General features: G+C 37.6%; 1 protein-coding gene across 1 annotated transcript in view; it reads right to left on the bottom strand.

Moving 5' to 3' along the window:
• LOC149783035 (alanine--glyoxylate aminotransferase 2, mitochondrial-like) overlaps nt 1-22576 on the bottom strand; it is a 64054-nt gene extending 41478 nt beyond the window's left edge. The window contains exons 1-4 of the mRNA XM_089934625.1: nt 22418-22576; nt 13986-14080; nt 9159-9343; nt 8393-8516 (exon numbers count right to left, since the gene is read on the bottom strand). Of these exons, the coding sequence (XP_089790751.1) occupies nt 8393-8516; nt 9159-9343; nt 13986-14080; nt 22418-22463 (450 nt within the window). The 5' untranslated portion in view covers nt 22464-22576. The remainder of the gene's footprint in view (nt 1-8392; nt 8517-9158; nt 9344-13985; nt 14081-22417) is intronic.
• Nucleotides 22577-22809: the final 233 nt, after the last annotated feature.

The raw sequence follows: 22809 nt of genomic DNA, 5'->3' as shown, positions 1-22809 counted from the left end.
AACAAATAACACCGTGATATTGATCTTGAAGACAGAACTCCAAGATCGTTCACAGCACATCTTCTAAAGATGATATATACAAGTATACTAAGTTTCATCACATAATATCAGAAGGCTCAAGAATTAAAGAAAGAAGGAAAACTTAAATACTGAGTCGTAATGCTGACCATTAACTTCAAAACAGAACACCAGTTGATAATAAATACTTCTAATGATGCTGTACAGGAAGTATATACGGTTAAATACCTCAAGCTCAGTTGGCTCTAAAGTTACCGAGTCAAAAGAAAAGTGATGGAAAATTGAAATATTGAGATGTGACCTTGACCTTCCAGATAGGAACCACGTTGTAGAACATGTCACAGCTTATACTGATGTTGTACGAGTATACAACTTTTAATCCATTAATCTCAAGCGGTTTTAAAGTCACATAACAAAAGGGGAAGTGTGCCGGAAAATTGAAAATACTGAGCTGTGACCTCCACCTTGAAGATGAAACCCTCAATGACGGTATGCAACACACCTTTGAGTGATTATGTACACGTAATCCCTTAATCTAAAATGACTTTAACGATACAGCGCGGAATGAAAGATGATGGAAAAGGTAAAATACTTAGCAGTGAACTTGACGTTGAAGATAGCACCCTTAATGTGGTATGCGGCACATCTTATAGTGATGCTAGTTAAGTATACAAAATTTCATCTCTTAATCCAAAACGGTTGTAAAGTTATGAAGCTCATGGGAAAGTGTCATGACATTAAACTATTATGCTATGACCACTATTTTGCTACGCGACACATCTTGTAAGTATACCAAGTTGCATTCTTTATTCTTTGACGGTTTTAACGTCATAAACGGAAACGCAGGTGCGACAGTACCGTTTCATGGTACATGTACTATCGATTCTGATGCACTGTACCACTTGCGTCTGCCGGGCTAAGGCAAAACTCTTCCTTCTAGCATCATTTACTGTGCGCCCGTGCATTGTTGCAAAAAGCGCAAAAATTATAGTACCTTCAAATCGCATGCCTAGTCACAAGAACAACTAGTTCCTGATAATTTCAGTCAGAATCGCATCATGAAGGAGACAGCATGTCTCTATATTGTGAACGGTCAGCATCAATAAACAAGATATAATCAAACTGTTTGGGGTATTTTTAACATAGCACGTGCAACTTGTCAAAGAGGTTTGTTCAGTAGTGAACTTTGAGCATTCTACCCTAAATGAAACGTGCTATAGTTATCAACATGGTGGCAATCGTAGTTATCGTACGAATCGTACATTGCACGTTTGACATGTGAAACCAAAGATCAGTCTAAATCGATAGTAAATACATGGGCTGTCACGATTACTCGGTTAACCGCTGAGGGTTCGAGTGTTAAAAGTAACCAGTTAAAAAAATTGATATAAACGGTTGACCGACCACCCCCTACCACCTTCTTACCTCGTCACCTCCACCCCCTGGGAATTAACACCAAGCGTATTTAGTAAGGCTGCGCACATGCATAAATAAACTGAATCGGGAATTTGTTTTATATCTCAAACTTTCCTTCAAAAACAAGCTTTCAAACATGAACAGCGCAACACATCTGCCTCGATGCAGCCGAGTGCTATAGATGTGTATATTTGTGTGTGAGATTTAGTTTTTTAACGTAACTTTAACAATTTTCCAGTCATATCGCTACGATGTCTGCAGTGTTGCAGTTTAAAGTGATGTCTAGCACTGGGGCATCATGCCGCAGAAATGTAGCATGATGTCCCACCCAGTCACATTATCCTGACACCAGGCCGACCAGTCCTAACACTAACCTCTTAATGCCGAGCGCCTAGCGAGGCAGCTGTCAGTACCATTTTGAGAAGTCTTTGGTATGACTCGGCCGGTTCGAACCCACGACCTCCCGCATCCGAGGCGGACGCTCTAACTACTAGGCCACCGGAGCGGTCGCTATAGATGTATCGTATTCTGATATCTTAAAGTTTGGTATAAAATAGTATTAATATTTTTGTCAAACTGTACGCAAAGACGTGCACACACTCACGGATTCACAAACACACAAACTCACGTTTCTTCCTTTGACTGTACAGCAGACGTATTACGGTTTTGCGTCTAAGTCATTTTAACGTTAGCAAAACTTAAGTTAACCATTTACATTTGTCATCCTGACAATCGATCTGCACTGTACTGGATTTAAACGGTGGAGAATATGATGAAATAATTGAAGGTGGAATCTGTGTAGAGCTGATGCACACGCAGCCAGGAAATATTTCTGTTAGTAGGTACAATGCACAAGTTTTACAGGATCTTAGAACTGACATAAAGGACTATGATGCAGTCATCATTCAGGCACGACAGAATAACTCATGCAACATGTTTAGTTGGCAGTTGCACACAATGTGTGTACTTCGACAAGTTTCTTTTCCATTTTCTCAGTCAATATGAACACACACACACACACAAATATATATATATATATATATATATATATATATATATATATATATATATATATATATATATATATATATATATATATATATATACACACACACACACACACATTATTGGTAAAATATACAAGTACAAAGTACTCGACAAGATTAGCATTACGGCGTACGTGTCGATACAGTTATACATGGCTAACAGCAACTGATGATATGTAAATTATAGGCAGCAGGTAAAACAGGAAAGACAAGGAAAATAGGTACACATAACATGCAATTCCAACAACTGTAAATATCCAATATGGGTCCAATTAAAAAATAATAGTTGACGAAATACATTAGAATGAAATAAAACAAAATTATTTTTTTCCGGACAAAAGTCGAGTTGTTATTGTAGGGTTTAACGCCATTTTTCAGCACAAGATAGGCTATACATGGCTGCCAGTATAACTGGCGGAGGAAGAACTCTGGAAAACCCAGAGAAGAACCGCCGACCCACGAGAAGCTACTGGCAGGCTTTCTCACGTACCCACCTTAGCCGAGCCTGAGACTCGAACCCACGCAAACGGAGGTGAGATGGGAGTGATCCGGAACGGTGAGCCACCCGGCCAAAAGTGTAAACATTTCAATCAGCTGGCTGACACGGGTGACTGACGCGAACTTAATGTTGAAAAAAGCAATAACTTAAAGGAAAAATAATCATACAGAGTAACAAAATTACTCCGGTTACTCTCATAACCCGTGTTGACACAGGACTCTGTCTATACAATAAAAGAGACAAGGCAAGTAACTTCCAAACACTTGGTTCCACAACCGACCCATCTTCGCTAGCCAAGGATATGTTAACCCTATCCACACCTTGAACAACTTGATTTCAATTGGATGCGGTAGCCTGCTGCATCATTTAATGAAATGCAATGACCCGAAGCAGCGAAATATCTGATCGATCCGCCAAGGTGCAGATTGGGCTAGCGAGGATGCACCTGACCCTCCTACTCAGGTTGCTACTCCCGTCCAGGAAGGCAATTGACCGTCATCCATAACTTGTTTTACTCCTAATATATGTTTCTATTCATCAAGCCATTGTTGACTTTTCGACATTGCATAAAACTAAAGTTACCGGCTCTGCGCGAAGTTTGCTTGTCGAGACAATGTAATGCTCGCCTACATTTTGCGGTACTTACATATACACAGTGCATGCGTCTTTACGACATGTTCTTTCATTAATTTTAGAACAGTGGTAACAGATGTACGTTTCAACTTATTATTCATTCTGTAGGAATCATGTTCCATGGAAGAATTATACATGTCAGCTCAAGTCCACTTGGTTCGAATGTAATAAACACAATTTTTCAAAACCTTTCGACTGAATGTAATAAACACAATTTTTCAAAACCTTTCGACTGAATGTAATAAACACAATTTTTCAAAACCTTTCGACTGAATGTAATAAACACAATTTTTCAAAACCTTTCGACTGAATGTAATAAACACAATTTTCAAAACCTTTCGACTGAATGTAATAAACACAATTTTTCAAAACCTTTCGACTGAATGTAATAAACACAATTTTTCAAAACCTTTCGACTGAATGTAATAAACACAATTTTTCAAAACCTTTCGACTGAAGAACTCCTGTGTTGCACACACAACGTAGTGGCGTAAAACAATTGGCTGAACAAAGTTATTATTAGTAGACTCATCATTTACTTTCATTTTTCTAAATCGAAATGGTATTGTAGCAAACCATTTTATATTATATAGAAACTTATGAACTAATCATTTTGCGTTCCTGAGTTACGTGTGCCACAAAAGCGGTAATTATAAAATACGAGAAAGACTCCTTTTTGCAAAATGTCCTGTATTGCAAAAAGGATTTTTCGTTTTGTTTAAAAAAGGACTTGTCGTCTGCAAAATGGATTTCCCCCTTTAAAAAAAGGACTTGTCGTCTGCAAAATGGATTTCCCCGTGTAAAAAAGGACACTTAATGTTCATACGATCAATTTATTAAAACAACTGCAACAGTAAAAAATATCATAATTTATTTTTTCTCTATATTTCTTATCTACTGAGTTCATTTATGAAAAGAAGTACGAGTTGAACGTTTTTATTTGTCTATACAGATCTAAATTCATGAATAGAAATATTTCATGCTTCAAACAAAAGGGATTCCCAGTGTAGAAAAAGGACAGAAATAAATATGGAGCCTGCTAAGAAAGGCAAAATATCAACTAAATGGACAAAGTAAAACTCGGAGACTGGTAATCATACTTTGAACTCGGCCGTCGACTGGAAAGTGTCGAAAATGCCAAAATGTATTTGAACGTTATAAGATAATGTTTCAGAAGAGCAAGCAGCGAGCATTAAAGATCAGGGTAACTTTAAATTACATGAGACATTTAATCACCATCTACCGAGCATTATAGATCAGGGTAACTTTAAATTACATGAGAGATTTAATCATCATCTAGCGAGCATTAAAGATCAGGGTAACTTTAAATTGCATGAGACATTTAATCACCATCTACTCGATACCAACCAATGGATAAACATTGCCCAAGCATAGAGACACAAACAAGTTAAAAAATTTTAATGACAGTGGAAAACCTAAAAACAACTTTGTAATTGTTACTGATAGAAGACGGTCTGTGCTGATAACGGCATTAGCCATGTAAACCCTAACTTCAAGCAAAAAGAAAACGAGCAGAACGATGAAACGCAAATTACTGACTGATACTCGGTTACTCGGTAAACCTGTTACTTGGTTAAACGTGCAGGTGTAAAAAAAATACCTCAGTCGATCGGTATATATTTAATGTTTTATAACTCAGTATTATTATCATTATTATTATTATTATTATTATTATTATTATTATACTCTATTCAACTTAATATAACGTATGTGTTATGAAATCATTATCATGTTTTATGTATATATTTTCATTTGTTATGATAAAGCACTATGAGCAAGTCAATACATGCATTAATTCAAACATAATCTGTGTAATATATGTTTTGATTCTTTGGAATTATTTCGAGACACATTTGTAGTCAATGCATGTACCTTTTGATACATGTTCCGACCATTTTGTCTTAACAAAACCTTAGTAATTCCATTTTGCCTAGTCTGCAATGCAACAATTTTGGTTAGATAAAAGTTTATTTACATGCTTTAAAAAAAAGTTCTTTCGAATGATAAAAATGTATCACGCATGGCCATTTAGCATTAATTTGCTTTAAACAATAAAAAAAACCAGACGGTTTTTGTTTATAAATAAAAAGTCCTTTCTGCACTTGGGATCCCCTTTTTGCATATTCAGTATGCACTGACCAACAGTTTTGGTTAAATCCAAGTTTATTTACATAGTTTTTATTTTTATATTGAATGATAAATATTCATAATTATTATTTTTTAATTATCTGCTTTATAAACAATCAAGAACGGTATTTTTAAACAAATACAAAAGTTTTTGTTAGCAAAAAGGAGTTTTTTCGCATAATACGTATACGCTGAACAACATTTTTGATTCAATCAAAGTTTATTTACTTATTTTTTTATACATATTTCGAATGATAAACATTTAACAGCATTGTCATGTAATAATTATCCGTTTTAAACATTAAAATAAAAATCTGGAAGGCTTTTATTGATAAATAAAGGGTCCTTTTTTGCCGTCCCTTTTGTAGTCAGGAGATCCTTTTTGCTTACTCAGTATGCGCTGAACAACAATTTTGGTTTAACTCAAAGTTTGTCTACACATTTTAAAAACATTTGGATTGATACACATTTATAAACATTGCTTTGTTAAAGTAATCTGCTTTAAATCCTCAAAAAAAATCTTGAACCGCTTTTATAACCAAATTAAAAGTCAATTTATGAGTAAAAGTTTCTTTCGGCAAAAAGAAGTACTTTTCGCATTTTATACCTAACAACACGACCCCAAAAGCGCTCTTCACTCGGGAGGTAGCGATTTTCGTACTTTCTGATTTGAAATAGAGTAGATGTTTGCAAACGCACATGTAACTCCATGGAACACGAATCCAAGAGTTGAATCAGTTGATTCGAGTGAATGGTAAATAAAAACTTACCTCTGTATCTTCCACTGTTCCCTAATTAAAGAAGGAATGGTTCGTCGTGTCGCATACACTGCATCTTTCAGTAAGTACCTCAAGTTGTAAGCGAGCGTAACTTTGTCTTTCAATGCAAAATTCGCGCAATTCTTACGTTTCGGAGTCGGTAACTTTATTTTGGTGCAACGCAGAAAAGTCGAGGGCGTGATAAATAGAAAATATAAGAAAATATATATCATGAGTAAAACAAGTCAACTTATGGCCGGTCGCCTTCCTGGACGGGAATAGCAGCCTGAGATGGAGGGTCAAGTGTCGAACCAAGTGTTTGGACGTTACTTACCTTTTTTTGAGTATGATGGACAGGGTAGTGTCAGAAATGGTCACAGGAATAACTGAGGCAATTTTGTTACTCGGTAAGATTTTTTCCTTCAGGTTATTGCTTTATTTCAACGTTAACATCGAGTCAGCTACTTGTGCTGGTTGATATCAAACTGCTCATGAACGCGCATGGAAAAGCCTGCACATTTCACGCATGCTTAAGAACTAGTGTTAAGTATATTTAATTTGCTTTGTTTGTAAGTTAGTTATAATTTATTTTCTCTCATTAAATGCTATTGTAATGTTACATTGTATGCTAGACCTGACTTTCTCCAAAACTGAGTTCATTTCTGCTTGACCCAAATTAACGTTTTATTTTATTCATTGCAAACAACTAATACATAGCTAAATTATTGTCAATTTGTAAGGGTTTAAAGTCGGTATTATTATTAATAGAAGAAGTGAACATGTTTATTTGGGTTAAAGTTTTGGAATTTCCTAAGTGAATTATATATAATCCAGGTTATTGTTTTATATACATCAGGATCATTCTAGAAGGTTATTTTACATTAGGTAATTTTTGTTAGAAAATGCTAATTGTGACCCGAGGTCAAATACAGAACTAAATAATCTTGCAACTAAGGAGCCTTGGTTATTCTTGCTTAAAGTTTTAGCAGAATAAAGTTGCATGTTGTGTCCAGTATTTTTTTATATTTCGGGCTGGAATCTTTTTCTTCAAATTATTGAATTCAAGTGATTATTGTTTCTGGAAATACAAAAGTGCTCGATAAAATTCTTGGATAAAGACAGTCACTGGAATTTATAATGAATTCAAACCTGGAATTATATTACAGTGATTCAACAAAAGACTGTTGACACATCAACACTTTATAAGCTATCACAGACACGTCATCACCTTCAGTTCTTGGATTTATTCTGGCCTTGTACTGAGTTTTGTTCAGGACTTTAAATTATTAGGACTTGTGTCCGTAATTCTTGGATTATTTTGTGATTTAATTCTAAATATCGTAAGTTCGTTTTTTTCCATTTTTACTTTGTATTCTAGGGAAATACATTATTTGTTAAATTTTACAAAGCTTGACGTCTTTCACTCTTTGCTGGTACTTATTTTAAAGAGCCTAGACTCGTAACACTAGAAAGTATGTTAAGCAGCATGCCAACTAAACGACTATTTCCGTTGTAAGGGAGATGCTATGTATTCCCAATAACTAAATATTCTGAATACGTTCAAAATAAATTAATTCTTGCCAGTTAGCACCATGTAAATAGAGTGTTTCCGACTGATTAAATGGCAACGGTTCGGACAATGTATAACGAGGAACTGGTTAAAGAATTTACTAACCGTTTCAACCGTAGTAAATATTCACATTTTCATCTTTATAAACTGGAAAAATAAACAAATAAACCAAACGAAACAGGCAAATAAACAAACCAATTAACCGTTGGACTCCCACCAACCCACCAGAGCGACACCTGTTATCAAGGACGAAAATTATTGTTCAAGTCAGAAAGATCATCTGTGTCAAGAATATTTCACTCACCTTTAAATTACCGGGTAACTTGGCTGCAAGCTTCTCGGCGTACTCATGAATGGTTGGGTGGAGGTAGATGTTAGTCGTATGCCACAGTTTATCAAGTTGGGCTTTGGCTGCCACGTTAACTTTCCTGTGGAGGAATAATATGATGTATGCAAAACATATCTCAGTTTTTCGTTAAAAAGAAATTATGTAACATGGTTTTTATACCCTTGACAGAGAATGCGTTCGACGTCGAGCTGCCTGGTACAACCGTTTCAATTTTTTTTAGAAATTATAGTAATTGTTTGAAGTTTTAAAAAAAAGCATAGACGTGTCATCAAGTCACGTTGCGAGACTTAACAAAACTCTTTCAATTTAAGTTCGCATCGTGGGACAGAACATGTTTGCAGCTGTATGTATCAACTGGGGATTATTTCTATTTTGCAACAACTGATATTCGCAATCTTCTTTCTGTTAACAATTATGTGGATACATGAACTCACGGTACTTCGCAAAGGGACAATTTGGTTTTGAGATTTTCCGTCTGTTATCTTTCCATTTTTGCACGTTCAAAAGCTTTTCATTATTTATTTTCGCGATCTTCCGTCTGTCGACCTTTTCATAAACACGTGAATTTGAGATCCAAAAGAGAAACTTTATAATAGTCAAGAGCATTTTATAAGATTATAAACTGCGACAGATTTGAATTTGCGTTTGAAAGCAGTCGCAATTCAGGAAAAAATAAAAGTCGCATAAAATATTTTTTTATAGCATATGGGGATAGACTCACGGGTGACAGTGTCCAACACTAACTGTCACAATCCCCCCGAAAAAGTCAAGGTAGCGCTTTCCTTCCGTATCCCAGAGCCACTGCATATGACCTTGGTGGACCATCAACGGCTTTTTGTAGTACGTCATCAAGGCAGGATTCAAATTCGACTTGCGGACCTTTATGGCATTGTCATAGGTTATACCCTAAAAAGTGTAAATAAAAATATTTAGTGATACGCACATGTAAATCATGAATGGCAATAAAGTATCCTTCAACTGATGACACTCGATATTGAATATGGGACAAGAGACGAGTGAACCAGTGCGTTTTTACAACCTAGTGCAATGTACTTCGTTTAGGTGTAAATTCTTCGTACACAAATACTATGAAAGAGGAACTTATCGTCAAGTCTGCCATGTTAAAAAAAAATTAAGTTCTGTCTTTGACCTTTGTTTCACCGGTTATTCATAGGATTCAAAATGACAGATGGTAATGGTGTATGAAAAGTCCTGTAACGTTAAAACAAATGACAAAATAGTCGTATCCCTTTATCTAAAACGAATAAGGTTTAACTGCAGCCACACAGGTCTATGAGGACAAAGAGTTATTTTATTTATGTTGATTTTAGAACTTGATTTATGAATAAATCTCTTGGTAAAACCCTTCCATTTTGGTTCTAACCGACGACTCCCAGCTTCCGAGCTGATCTATCTCACTCGGCACTGTAACCCATGTGTGGTGGTAGGGTCCGAGTCGTCAAAGGACCTCGCCTTTACATATCACTCAGACATTTCAGCTCTGACTGCGCGAGTTCGAGTCTCGGCTAGGCCAATGTGGGTAAAAAAATGACAAAGCTTGCCAGCAGCTTCCCGTGGCTCGGTGGTTCTTCCCGGAGTTTTTCCAGGTTCTTCCTCCACCACATATATTAGCCGCCATGTATAGCCTATCATCTGCTGAAAAATGGCATTAAACCCCACAAAACCAAATGGACTAACACATTTGCCCTTTCGTGGTTATACTTTTAGGGCAAACCTCTCTTCTCCAGAAAAAGAGGTTCGCCTCCCACTTATTAACATAACCGTTTCTATAAAATCAAGAGTTTTTCTGTTTAAAAAAATCATTGTGATATACAGACGTCTTTTATGTATGTGGTTTAAAGGTTCATTAAAATCGGACAAGATACGTTGCAGATATCAAGATTTTAATTCGTATATTGTGTAACACAAACAATATAGGTGACCCTATTGGCTCCTAACAGGCCGCTCTGACCACGCAAAATGCCGTTAGCCCAACATAGAAGTTTATTAGACTCAGTACCAGGGCAATGGAATTTCAGTTTTTTGTAGTGAACTAACATTCGATGTACTAGACCGAGCTCAATTTATTACTGATGTTTTGAGTTTAACGCCAATTCTCAGCGCAAGACATGCTATACACGGCGGCCAGTATAACTGGTGGAGGAAACAACGGGGAAGACCCTGGTAAAAACCACTGACCCACTGGACCCTACTAGTAAGCTTTCTCACATAACCACATTGGCCAAGCCCGAGACTCGAACCCACGCGGACAAAGGTTAGATGGCAGTGATTGGTAAAGGCCAGCGCTTTAGACCTCGCGGCCCCCGGGGCCCCCGTGGTCAAATGGCAAACGATTTATGTGTTACACAAAGTATGTAGTCTGAGTGCTTTGGTATCGCCGGTCTTAAGTTAACAATCGGCGAACAAATAAATAAAGACACTTACCTTCTAGATTATAAATATCTATTTTGTTGTTCATTGCTATTTATTAAAATGCATTCAATTTCCAGTTTCAATAGGATGATTGCAGGAAACGATCGAGAAACACACGCCTTGTAGACTGCATGTTCTGCTAGGGGTGTTACTCAGATATCGTGGCTATACCGGGAAAAAAATGTGTACGATGGCATAAACTTGTCCGAATGTTTGGAACTTCTCGTGTATGTTGCACAAAGTTTAAATGAACTTAAAACATGGATGATGATGTTGTTGTGATGGGCTTTAACGCCATTTTTCAGCACAAGATAGGCTATACATGGCGGCCAGTATAAATGGTGGAGGAGGAACCCGGGAAAACCCGGGAAAGAACCACCGACCCGCGGGAAGCTACTGGCAAGCTCTCTCACTTACCCACATTTGCCAAGCCCGAGACTGGAACCCATGCATACAGAGGTAAACGTGGATGATAATTCCATGGCCCTCATTATTCCACCTGCGCCCTCCAACAACAGAAACTTATGTAACAGAATTAAGGCTGTGCGTCTTTAACCACTTTTGACGGGGAGTGGCGCCGATATTGTCGGTGAGAATGGGCCCACCCACAGGAACATGAAAGTAGGCCTACATGTCGGCCACAGACTGTTTAAACAACTCCCAGTGTTCGAACGAAAAGTAATAAATCATGTTTTTAGGTCGACACCTGTCAGTTGTCAAGGCCTCCAAGAAACGTTAACATACTTAACGTGTTGACTTTAAAATGCTACCAAAGATTCGATCTTTTGCTTCTTGACAAATGGGGTAATCATGCGATCCGACTATTGTATAAAATCGAAGGACATTATCGGACGACAAACTGTTTTAAACTGATTTATTACAGCGATAACGATTTTTAGAAGCTCTAGATCCTATCTGAGAACATGGGGTACGGCCATGTTTTGAAACAGTGATATTCAAGTTTACATTTTTAAAATAGCGTACTCGCTATTACATAACGCTTAACATGGATTACAAAATTCTGAAAATACAAAAACCTGCACATATGTTTTTTAACTGTCGTATGTTACATGTATTCACTAATTGATTATATTTATAAACGTTACTACTGGAAATGTAAAATAAGGAATGAATTTTTGACTATCATAAAAATAAGATCATGACATAAGATAGTGACACTCATCCTTATTTCTCGAGACTGACCGAGTGTGCAATATTTTTCGTTATTAGCCATCTACCAATTTCAACGGGAAAACTATGATTTACAGTTTTAAACTAAATTAGGTTTGTAGATATATCTTTGTTTATGACATTTGGAACTTTTCTAAATCTAAACAAGTTTTAAATAAAGCGTAATTAACACCTTTAGATTACGTATTGATGTTACTCTCCAAGCTTGTATGTATTGACCATTTATTTAGCACTCAGAGAGAGAATCCTAAATAAGAACCGCTATACCCCAAGAAACGTTGAAGACATCCATGTCTGTTGTTTGTAATTATTTAATAATGGAGTCCTTGACAGTCGTTTCAACAACTAAAACAATATCACTAGAATGAATACATTCAGAATGTTCAGGTAATATAAGTTTTTGTCTTAAGCCACAAACATTTGGAAAAGCGAATTTCAGATAGCTAGGTTGTACAGGATCTTACAGGTTCATATTTTGTATAACCACTCCCTTTATATCGTTAAGCGTTTACTGGGTCAAATACTGGCTCAATATTACCGATAGAGTATTCGCATACACACCCGTTTGTGTGTACCTCACACCGTTATATATATATATATATATATATATATATATATATATATATATATATATATATATATATATATATATATATATATATATATATATATATATATATATATATATATATATATATATATATATATATATATATATATATATATATATATATATATATATATTGGACTTGACCTTGTCCAAACTGAAGTTCATATTGTACCTGACCAGTAGCATTTATTTTCTAAACAACAAAATATGTAGCTAATAGTTTTCTTATAGTTGTGGATTACGTATTCAGATCATTATTAATATAAACATGTTTATTTTCATCTAATTCTATAATTAAGGTCATGTGCTTCTAAATGCTGGGTAAACATCAGGACAAAACTGGGCAACTGCGTCATATTCTTTTTTTTTTTTTTTAATTTATGCTGCTCCCGAAGCTAGAAGGGAACCCAATGATCAGACGCTATAGAGAACGCGCGCATGTGTGTGTGTGTGTGTGTGTGTGTGTGTGTGTGTGTTTTTATAACATAGCTCTAACAAAATTCAGTCATATCGCTACCATGTCTGCAGTGTGGCAGTTTATAGTGATGTCTAGCCATGAGGCATCACTCTGCAGACATGTAGCATGATGTCCCATCCAATCAAAATATCCTGACACTAGGTCGACCAGTCCTAACACTAACCCCTTATACCGAGCGCCTAATGAGGCAGCTGTAAGTACCATTTTTTAAGTATTTGGTATGACCTGGCCGGGGTTCGAACCCACAACCTTCCGCATCAGAATGTTTTAAATTATCTGATAAAGTAAATATATTGAATTCTTAGCTTAGTTAACGTTGTGTTATTTCTCTATGAAATCTTCAGGTCTTAGAAAAGATAACTGTAAATATTTAAAGTCACAACGAATCTACAAATTCTAGGTGTCCACCAATGCAGTGGGGGGGGGGCAACATTTTTTTTCAATTCGAATGACAATATGGAAAGCAAAACTGGCGTTAGATTATCACTCTTCATCAACCTTATATTACAAGTAACTAGACTGTCCCCATGCCAATGTAACACAGATCTAAAAAGATCAAAGTGGTACCCAATCCTACAAATCGTCCCATTCACTTTATTGCCTAACGATATCGGTCCTCCCCGTCACACCCAGTCCAAGGCTCGACTAAAGTCGATGAAAGCAGACTAAAAGAAACAAGACCAATCCTGGAGGGTAAATTTGAAAGAAAAATCAAGCATAACAATATATCATAAAAACTAACAATATATCGTATAAAGCAACAATATATCATTAAAAAATATACAAAATAACACTATATCATACAAAGTAACAACATATCGCGATGCACACTATACCTTGTATGGCTGTGGTTTAAAGTCACATGGTGGTATGGTTGGTGTCGAGCTAGCACATCGGCATTGTGACAAGACTGTCCTCAGAGGTCTCATCTCTAAAAAGAAAAAAGAATTACAAAATAAACATTGCAATAAAATTAATAAAACAATGTAGCAATTATGTCAGCAGCCTTATGGTATATAGTTAAGACTTCGTCACAATTGTAGGTCAACATGGAAAATATTAGTAAACGACAATGCTGTACAGGTCTCAACGGCAGCGATAATGCTTGTGTAGGAATCAAAACAGTCGCAAAGTAAACTATATCGTTGCGTAATAAACAAGATTTTAACTAAAATGTAGATTGCTGTTGTTATAGGGTTTAACGCCATTTTTCAGCATAGGATAGGCTATACATGGCGGCCAGTTTAACTGGCGGAGGAAGAAACCTGGAAAACCCCGGGAAGAACCATCGACCCACGAGAAGCAACAGGCAAGCTTTCTCAATTACTCACGTTAGCCGTTAAAATGGAAATAATATTCCTGATTGCATACAAACATCAACCAAGCAAGCAGAACATTAGCCTGTCCAACCATCCATTCACCAGTCCATGTGCCTTTGACCGTGTGTAATTTCATACCCTTTGGTAGCAACAATCCCTAGACCGTTCCGGTGGCCTAGTGGTTAAAGTATCCGCCTCAGATGCGGGACGTCGCGGGTTCGAATCACGGTCGAGTCATACCAAATATAAAAATGGTACTAAAAGCTGCCTCGCTAGGTACTCAGCATTAAAAGGTTAGTGTTAGTACAGGTTGGCCTGTGTCAGGATAATGTGACTGGGTGGGACATCATGCTACATGTCTGCGGTATGATGCCCCAATGCTACATCACTATAAACATTGACACTGTAGCGATATGACTGAATTTTTTTTAAAGCTACGTTAAAAATCTAATCACACACGCACACACACACACACATCCCTATATAAAGCTCGTGCGTGGCTACTTAAGTAATTTTATGTGAACATGCAGAGAAGGAAACGCACAGACCAGTACATTTTTCCGTATGGCGGACAGTATAACTGGTGCAGGAAGTTCCCAGGACAACAAGGGACGCTACTGGCAAGCTTCTAACATATCAACATATGCCACGCGTAAGACTCGAACTTGCGCGGACAGGGGTGAAATGGCAGTGATCGGTAAAGGCGAGCGTTTTCAGCATGGTTTCGAAAAAGAGGACAATACGGAGTGTGGGTGTATCTGTAGAGATTTAAGGACCGAAGAGGAGGATATGTCAGGGAAAAAGGAGACTGTGTCAACCCTACTTTAGACCACTCGCCCCCACCCCTCCCCCGGGCTCTGATTACACAATGCAATGGCGGCGCGATTGGGAGAGAGGAAATTGCCCTCAGACGCCAGGGCACCGTTTCACAAAACAGCATACGCTTCATATGTGATAACGGGTGTTTCACTAATGAGAATTACGTACGTCTTTCCTAAGTTTCCCTTACAATTTTACGTAACTTTACGGCAAGTAATAGGCAGCCGTAAATGGCAAGATGTTTCATAAGAATGTTTGTGGATAGCAAGAGTCACAGAAAGAGGGTAATTTTGAGATGCACCCTGACAATCCACTACATACCATATATTGGGTCTTTCTCGAACAAAGCTATTTTAAATCATATTTATAAATGAGCTCTGTAAAATGAAGGAAAAAAATATGTAAACATTAATATGTGTATCATACATTGTACTTTGTAGATTGACCACTCCGGTGACCTAGTGGTTAGAGCGTCCGCCTCAGATACGGGGATGTCGCGGGTTCAAACCCCGGTCGAGTCATACCAAAGACTGATAAAAATGGTACTAGTAGCTGCCTCGCTTGGTGCTCAGCATTAAGAAGTTTGTGTTAGGACTGGTAGGCCTGGTGTCAGGATAATGTGACTGGTTATACTAGGGACCAACAATTCAATGTTCTGGGTCAGTAGCCTGGCACTATTTTGTTTAATTCCGTCTGTCAACACCTGGAGAAATATCTTGGTCTGATTTATAGAAAAAGAATACCATATTATATCCATGATATAATTAGGAAAAAATATTAATTCTCATCCGATAAAAGTAAAGAAAATATTTCAGTTCAAAAGAAAATCACAGCCCCCCCACCCCCAATATTTAAATGGCCAGTAACTTACAGTAACTGGATTTGTCAAAGTTGACATTACAAAGTTTGTTATTAAAATTGGAAGTGTTGATACTGAGGTTTGCAATTTTCTAGCTACACTATCGATATAATAGGCAGGGAAAAACTTTGAGTGAGATGCCAACACCCGGACAATATATTTATCAGAGAGGACCAGTACACAGAATAGGCAGGGAAACTTTGAGTGGGATGCCGACACCCGGACAATATATTTATCAGATACGACCAGTACACATTAAACACGATTACTCAGTAAACGAGAAAATATTTAGTGGACTTGATAAATTACGTATAACTCAGACAGAAAACAAGCGCTCTCAGGAAAACCGAAGGCTGATTCGCAGGCTTACAAAGGAATACATATACCTAATTCACTCACACACTCTAGTAAATAACTAAAACACTATGTCTGTTTGTTTGGATTTTTTAAAATCCGGAATTTTGTCTGAAAGTTTGATTTTGCCTCAATCTGTTTCACAAATCATTTGGCCACCGCGTTGGCACACGAGACAGGTGTCAATGATGGGATTAAAAGATCATAAATAGAATTATATTTGTCATTAATTTGTAACAGATATAGCCGTTTTGTAAAAATAAAAAGTACATTTTTTTGAACTATTTTGTCAGGAATAATGAGAACACATTGCTAATAACATTAAAACCACGCCAATATTCCTCGGGAATTTCCTTACATTCCTTCCTGACGGAAACTACCGACGTATCGGTAAAATGGAATAGTACCGGTATGTACCACCGAAAGAAAAACAAAAACAAAAAAACACCGTGATAAACCAGGATACTCTAATTAACAAACCTCTGTTGCCAAAACACAGTAACGGGTCTTTAACTGGGTGAAAATTTTCACTTGTCGTTCACACACTCAAACAATCCGAACTTTTCGCTTATCCGAAAATAAAACGTGTTGCTCAGACATACAAATTACTATTTACTTCATAATCAATTATCTGGATTTTATTTTATTGATTTTTTTAAAACGTAGCTTTAACAATTTTTCAGTGATATCGCTACGATGTCTGCAATGTGGCAGTTTATAGTGATGTCAAGCACTGGGGCATCATGCCACAGACATGTAGCATGATGTCCCACCCAGTCACATTATCCTGACACCAGGCCGACCAGTCCTAAAACTAACCTCTTAATGCTGAGCGCCAAGCGAGGCAGCTGTTAGTATGATTTTTGTAAGTCTTTGGTATGATTCAGCCGAGGATCGAACCCACGACATCCCGCATCCGAGGCGGACGGTCTAACCACTAGGCCACCGAAGCGGTCAATCAATTATCTGGTCAACCACTAACGTAAAAACAGTATGTAATCGTCTCCACATTGTAACTTTCGCTCATTTCAAAATTAAAATTAGAACTTTTAATTGGCACTTTGTTGCCAGTACATTGTGATGACACACATTTGGAAGCCACCTTCCCACATACCCACCGACAACTGTAGATGGATCTAAACGACAAAAGAATTTTAAAAAAGAGCACTCTTTTCAAACATTTCAAAACAGAGGCAGAATAACGAGATGATAAAAACATATTAATATTTTCTGTACTATTTTTTTCAATCATTGTCAAAATCAGCTTGACATGCAATTATCGTTATCTACCCCTAAAAGCGTGAATTTACTGGGATAAAGTCATGAGCCTCAAGTACCACTGCAGCATGGGCGTCCGCACATAGGGGTAAAGGGGCATCCCCCGGATTTCACCTCTAAAAATGTTTTAGTCTGCATACGTAAAATATAATGTCTGAGCACTACATACCTTCCTCCACCCCACCCCCGAAAAAAAAGTCCGACAGGCGCCCTTGCTTTCGAATGATATTCAGTTGTTCGTTGTTCATGCATCAATAATTACCTTGATTAACCACTACAGCTGAGGCCCCATAGGAAAAGCATGCAGCACACAGTGCACTCACCTAATTCCTTTACTCATTCTCATGTACAATACAGGAACCTGCCGAGAGTAACGTATCACAATTTACGATGTATAGTCATTAACTGGGAAGTTTACCTTTGAATAAACATTTATTCCTACTGCCACTCGCACTGGCCAGAACTAGTCTTCAAAGTAAGCTAAATAGGTCAGACACACATGAATAAATGAGAGCATAAAAACAAATTCTTTAAGCAGAGAGTAATATGCTAGTTACAATGACCTCATCTGGTTTAAGAGTGTAGTAATAAAACATTCAGACGGATTTGGAACATAAAATAGCACCGAATAAAACGCTTTTCAAAAAAAAAGTTTGAATAAGGTCAGTGAAGCATGAAATATAGGTCACATACAACTCATTTGGCAAAAAGGAGGTAGAACTTAGCAGTTGCATCCACTAGTCATGTTTTATGATTCCAGGTGTGTGTGTGTGTATATATATATATATATATATATATATATATATATATATATATATATATATATATATATATATATATATATATATATATATGTGTGTGTGTGTGTGTGTGTGTGTGTGTGTGTGTATAACATGCCTAAAACTCGTGTGGTTAAGAGCAAAATGTAAAACCTTAACCAAAGATAGTTGATGATAAAATAATAGGTCAATGAGCCTTTTTTGTTGTAAGGGTGTGGTAGCAACTGAAATGCAAACCATTATCAATTTCACAGGCGTTATTTTGTGTCTCCATTGGCGTTCATTTCATTGACAGGCTACCCCTAAAAGCCTATTTAAAAAATGGCTTCAAAAACCCCAAACAAATGATAATAAAATATTCAAAACTTTTCAAATATCCCTCGTATGTATAAGGTTCTGTCTGTACCAAAGATGACGCTGGGGAAAGGGGGGGGGGAGGGACGGAAAGTAGAACAATAGCTTACCTCTATTTCGTTGAGGCGAAGTAGCCCCCCCCCTCCCCCTTTTGTATGTAGTCTATGAATAGATGCTATATGATGACAACATGCCAGATGGATGGATGACCTGATGAAGGACGGGCGAACGGAGAAGGTATAAGAGGGCACAAAGAGGTATTTTTAGTGCATGTAATGATCGGGTGAGTAAAAATAGCAACATATATGCATGCAAAGAAGCAGGCTGAGTGTTTATGTACGTGTGTTTTGTTTGTAATAAAGTTGCGTTTATGTCTTGCACATGGAAATAAATCCCTTACAGTACCCCAGCATACGCACGTCTAAGTGACAAAGTGCAGTCTGCTTTAATTCAATGTTGCTTTTGCGATAAACTGCAACCAAACTTTGCTACACGCAGCACTTCAGTTCTCGAAAAGTTATCAGGTGGTATAAGAACTTGATTTACACTGCATTTGATAACATTGCTTGTACGTAGTACTGTCGTCGACCTACTGATTGCATGCGTAACTTGTTTGAACTAAAATTTATCCACCCCAGGAATCCTGAGTTTCGAGAACTTGATTTAAAGTCCTATTCTCCTCGGAGAGCAGTCCACGTTTACCCCAAGGGAGTGGAGGGTGGGATTGGAGTTTTGGTCTTATTAACTGCATATGAATTCGATCCCATTCTCCATCAGTTCACATCACACCTCTAATACGGCAGACAATTTTAACTAACATTTGGTTTAAAAAAAACAATGGTGTCCTACATGTATATGTGTGATTTAGCTCTTTAACGTAGCTTTAACAATTTGAATCATATCGCTGCCATGTCTGCAGTGTGGCAGTTTATAGTGATGTCGAGCATTGGGTCATCATGCCGCAGACATGTAGCATCATGTCTCACGTTATTCTAACACAAGTCCGACCAGTCCTAACACTAGCCCCTTACTGCTGAGCGCCAAGCTAGGCAGATATTAGTACCATTTTTATAAGTCTCTGGTATGACTCGGACGGGGTTCGAACCCGAAACCTCCCGCATCCGAGAAGGACGCTCTAACCACTTAGGCCACCTGAGATGCCCTACATCTTTTCTTTTACATAGAAAAGGCGTAATATAAACCACGTTTTGACAACCAATGGCACGCCATACTTTTGGACAGCCAAGCAGTACGAGTTATTTTGTATTGCATGTACTGGAAAAGATAAATGAAGGACGAATATGAATTGGCACGTAAAAATTAAATTGAGCGGACCTGAATTAGCAGTTTTTAACGGTTGCCTATGCCTACTCCAAAACACAATCTTCCTCACTTTAACCTTTATTGATCACTGCCATCTTACCTCTGTCTGCGTGGGTTCGAGTCTCAAGTTTGGCCAATGTGGGTATGTGAGAAAGCTTGCCAGTAGCTTCTTGTGGGTCGGTGGTTCTTTCTGGCGTTTTCTCCGGTTCTTCCTCCACCACTGATACTGGCCACCATGTATAGCATATCATGTGTTCAAAAATGGCGTTAAACCCTAAAACAACAACAACAACAACAACAACAATCCTCACTTTAAATGGTTCATCTCAAAATACTCGATACTAAAACCAGTCCTGGTGTTCTGGACAGATAGAAAATGAGGTGTTCCTGTTCTATCTCAATGCTTTTATAACAAATACAAAATTTACAGAGGTATTAAGGACATCACAATATGCAGAAGAAAAAAATGTATACGAATGTTTTACGCTATAAATCTTACATTTCACGCGTATTGCATAGTAATGGAGAGGTAGTAGGTGCATCTTGAAAGTCTTGTACATAACCATTTGGTCTCATTTTCTGGAGTTTAACGCTTTTTAAGCACAAGATTGATTATACCAGGCGGCCAGTATAGCTGGTGTGGGAAGAACCATGAAAACTCCCGGAAAGAACCACCGACCCACTAGAAGCTACTGGCAAGCTTTCGCACATTCCCACCTTGATCGGGCAGATACTTGAACCCACACGGACAGTGGTAAGATATCACAGATCTATAAAGGTGAGCGCTTTAGACCACTCGGCCACCCTGGACCACACATGAAAATTTACGCAGAGAGAGAGAGAGAGAGAGAGAGAGAGAGTTTGTGTATGTGGGTATGTAGGTATCTCTCACATACCATTATAATAACAAAGCCATGGTCTTGTCATTTTATCTTCAACATACGTAACATACATACATACACACATACATACATACATACATACATACATACATACATACATACGCATACCAGCTATATATAATACGAAGGCGAGTGTTAACTACAAATTGGACCAGTCAATAAAATGCATTAAAGGTTGATCGAGTTCTTTCATCCCTAAACGTAAAATTCATGATAATGACATACACACAAACATGCCTGACGTGGTTGTCTCGTCGATTCACGCCACTGGTACCCGAGCTGGATAACACAACAAAACCTATCTAGAAACTAGTCTCCTAAATAATCTTGAATTCTGCCATTGTTTTGTCGTCCAATCACATAATAACAAACCAGTCAACCAACAAATTGAGCAAACAAACGTGCTTGTAACTGAACGTGACAACTGATCAGTAAATATAGCAATAATCAATATGCGATTGTGCGGACGCTCTCGGTTGTGCAGCAAAACTGCCTAGGAAGTCGAGAGCAGATTCATCAGGGAACGTTATCTTACCCCATGCTCTGTAATGAAAATTTACACAATAAAATAATACGCATCCAAGATATATATATATAAAGCAATGGGATTCGTATCGTCGCTTACAACTGACTTGTCATACTTATTATATTATGTAGTACATGTATGACAGGTCAATTGCAAGTAAAAATACGAGCCTCTGTGATAATGAAGCAGGTTATGCGTGTTAAGGTCAAAATAGACGTTCATTAATTACTTTAGTCACAATTTGCCCTTTTGAAACTGAAGTCAAACAAAGACAGTGCATAGATTTATCAACACGAAGCCAAACTCAGGCCATGACACTACAGAAGTGGTGTCGACAACTGTACGATAATCTGCATGCTGCAGAATCAAAATAACATAGTTATGCAGTCGATGCAGCTGGGCAACATACGGACATTTAAGTAATTTGGGCCCTTCACTACATGTTTGCACAATAAATATCTGCATAGAGACAAGCTGAAAAACACGTTTGTCAGGCCCGGCCCTAGGGCAAGGCGAACGAGGCAACCGCCTTGGGCCCACTCTTTCATGAAATAACTCCGCAATGCAATATTTTGCTTGGGGCACCGCGCTCATCGCTTGCTGCCTTGGGCCCAGCACATCATGGGCCGGGCCTGACGTTTGTTATGGAACAACATGGTAATCATCTATGCATGTAGGAATACCAATCAATCTTACCTTCCAAACTCGCTCTCAGAGTTAAAAAAAAGAAAAAAGTGAATCGATGAAATACTTACTGGCCGTCGATGTCACCGCAGTTAATTTAGTCACACAGCGATCCATATTTTGATGGGCTCAGCAATCCTGCTCATCAGTCGGGTAATCTGTTACAGCGAGGCAGTTCCTGTCGGTAAAAAGCTATCAATGTAGGTTGTAGTACGCAACGAATAAATTAATAAAGCGAGTGATTACGCGTGATACAGCTGGGGCGCACTAAGGTATTCCCATAGTATATGTGATCGATTGTAATAGTATTCAATATTTGCTTCGTAAACAAGATTATAGCTCCATCGAGCATGTTTGAATTCAACACACCAAAAGAAAGAATGGATGAACGAAGAAACAAAATCAGTGTCAAGACGTAGATAATTCATATTTGACTATTTTTCTGCAGATATTTGTGTAAAGG

This window comes from Sinohyriopsis cumingii, chromosome 15 (genome assembly GCF_028554795.1).
Source record: "Sinohyriopsis cumingii isolate HCF-2022 chromosome 15, ASM2855479v2, whole genome shotgun sequence".
Taxonomy (NCBI): domain Eukaryota; kingdom Metazoa; phylum Mollusca; class Bivalvia; order Unionida; family Unionidae; genus Sinohyriopsis; species Sinohyriopsis cumingii.
Note: the sequence above shows the minus strand (reverse complement) of the source record. Positions and strands in the feature narration are given on the sequence as shown.